The 1,011-nt window shown below is 61.1% G+C and overlaps 1 protein-coding gene across 1 annotated transcript in view; it reads left to right on the forward strand.

The window, feature by feature from the left end:
- Window positions 1-842, forward strand: part of LOC112119146 — a 2,679-nt gene extending 1,837 nt beyond the window's left edge. Inside the window, exons 4-5 of the mRNA XM_026661789.2 lie at window positions 79-184; window positions 598-842. Coding sequence (XP_026517574.1) covers window positions 79-184; window positions 598-782 — 291 coding nt within the window. The 3' untranslated portion in view covers window positions 783-842. The remainder of the gene's footprint in view (window positions 1-78; window positions 185-597) is intronic.
- The last annotated feature ends 169 nt before the right edge of the window (window positions 843-1,011 follow it).

Raw genomic sequence — 1,011 nt, forward strand, 5'->3', positions numbered from 1 at the left:
CTGGCTGCCCCCATGGGGATCTGGGTTGGCGCGTCTGGCCAGCTCGTCCACAGGCTCCTCACTGGCGTCTCTTTGCAGCAGCAGAGCTTGGACAGAGCCGCCCAAGACCAGACGCAGAGACTCCCGTGTGCCCTTCCCGACAATGCCTTCAGCAACCCCCAGAGCAGGGCTCCGGAGGAGACAGGTGAGGGAGGCTCCCTCTCCCAGCGCAGCAGGGACATGGCTGCACCGGGGGCAGACTCTGTGTCCGACAGAAGCCGAGCGTGGCCCCATCTCTGTAAGAGGCAGTGTCCCAGCACTGCTCGGCTCCCACGTCTGCCACGGCACATGCTGAGAGGGTATCGCTGCCTCCCTGGGACGGGCTGGCTCCAGTGGGTCTCAGGGTGGCACATGTGTAGAGGAGTGCCCCTCTGCTTCTCACTGCCTGTTACAGAACAGCTCCTCCCCCTTGGCCCTAGGCATGTCCAGGATTCCCCTGGCCCCAGGCACAGAGCAGCTCCGTCTCTAGGTTGGTTCAGCATGCCTTGAGGGGGAATCCCTTTCTGAGTGCTCACGGTCACACAGCCTTTGACCCCTTTCTCTCCCATGCTCTTCCAGCTGCTCCTCCAGCCAGCCCGGGCAAGTCTCCGAACGAGCAGTGGGTAGAAGTGGCCCCGGAGCTGAAAAGCCGGGATTTTTTCCAGTCTCAGCGGACACTGATGCAGCCCGAGAGGAAGGGCGCCCCAGACAGCTTGGATTTCTTAATTGGTACGATCGCTGCACAGCCTCAGGCAGGTTGCTGACCCCCTGCCCCTGTGCCAGGGGTCGGCAAGACTTACCCAGTTCAGGAGAGGGCTGGGAGGGTTGAGCCATGGTTGTTGTCAAGGTTCCCTCCTGTCATGGATTGTGGTGGGACACAAGGTCCTGCACCCCCGGCTTCCTGCGATTCACCATGACTCTCAGCCAGCCAGTAAAGCAGAAGGTTTATTTAGACGACAGGAATACAGTCCAAGACAGGTCTTGCAGGCACAG

This window comes from Terrapene carolina, unplaced genomic scaffold (genome assembly GCF_002925995.2).
Source record: "Terrapene carolina triunguis isolate 2854851 unplaced genomic scaffold, T_m_triunguis-2.0 Scaffold17275, whole genome shotgun sequence".
In the NCBI taxonomy this organism is placed as follows: Eukaryota; Metazoa; Chordata; order Testudines; family Emydidae; genus Terrapene; species Terrapene triunguis.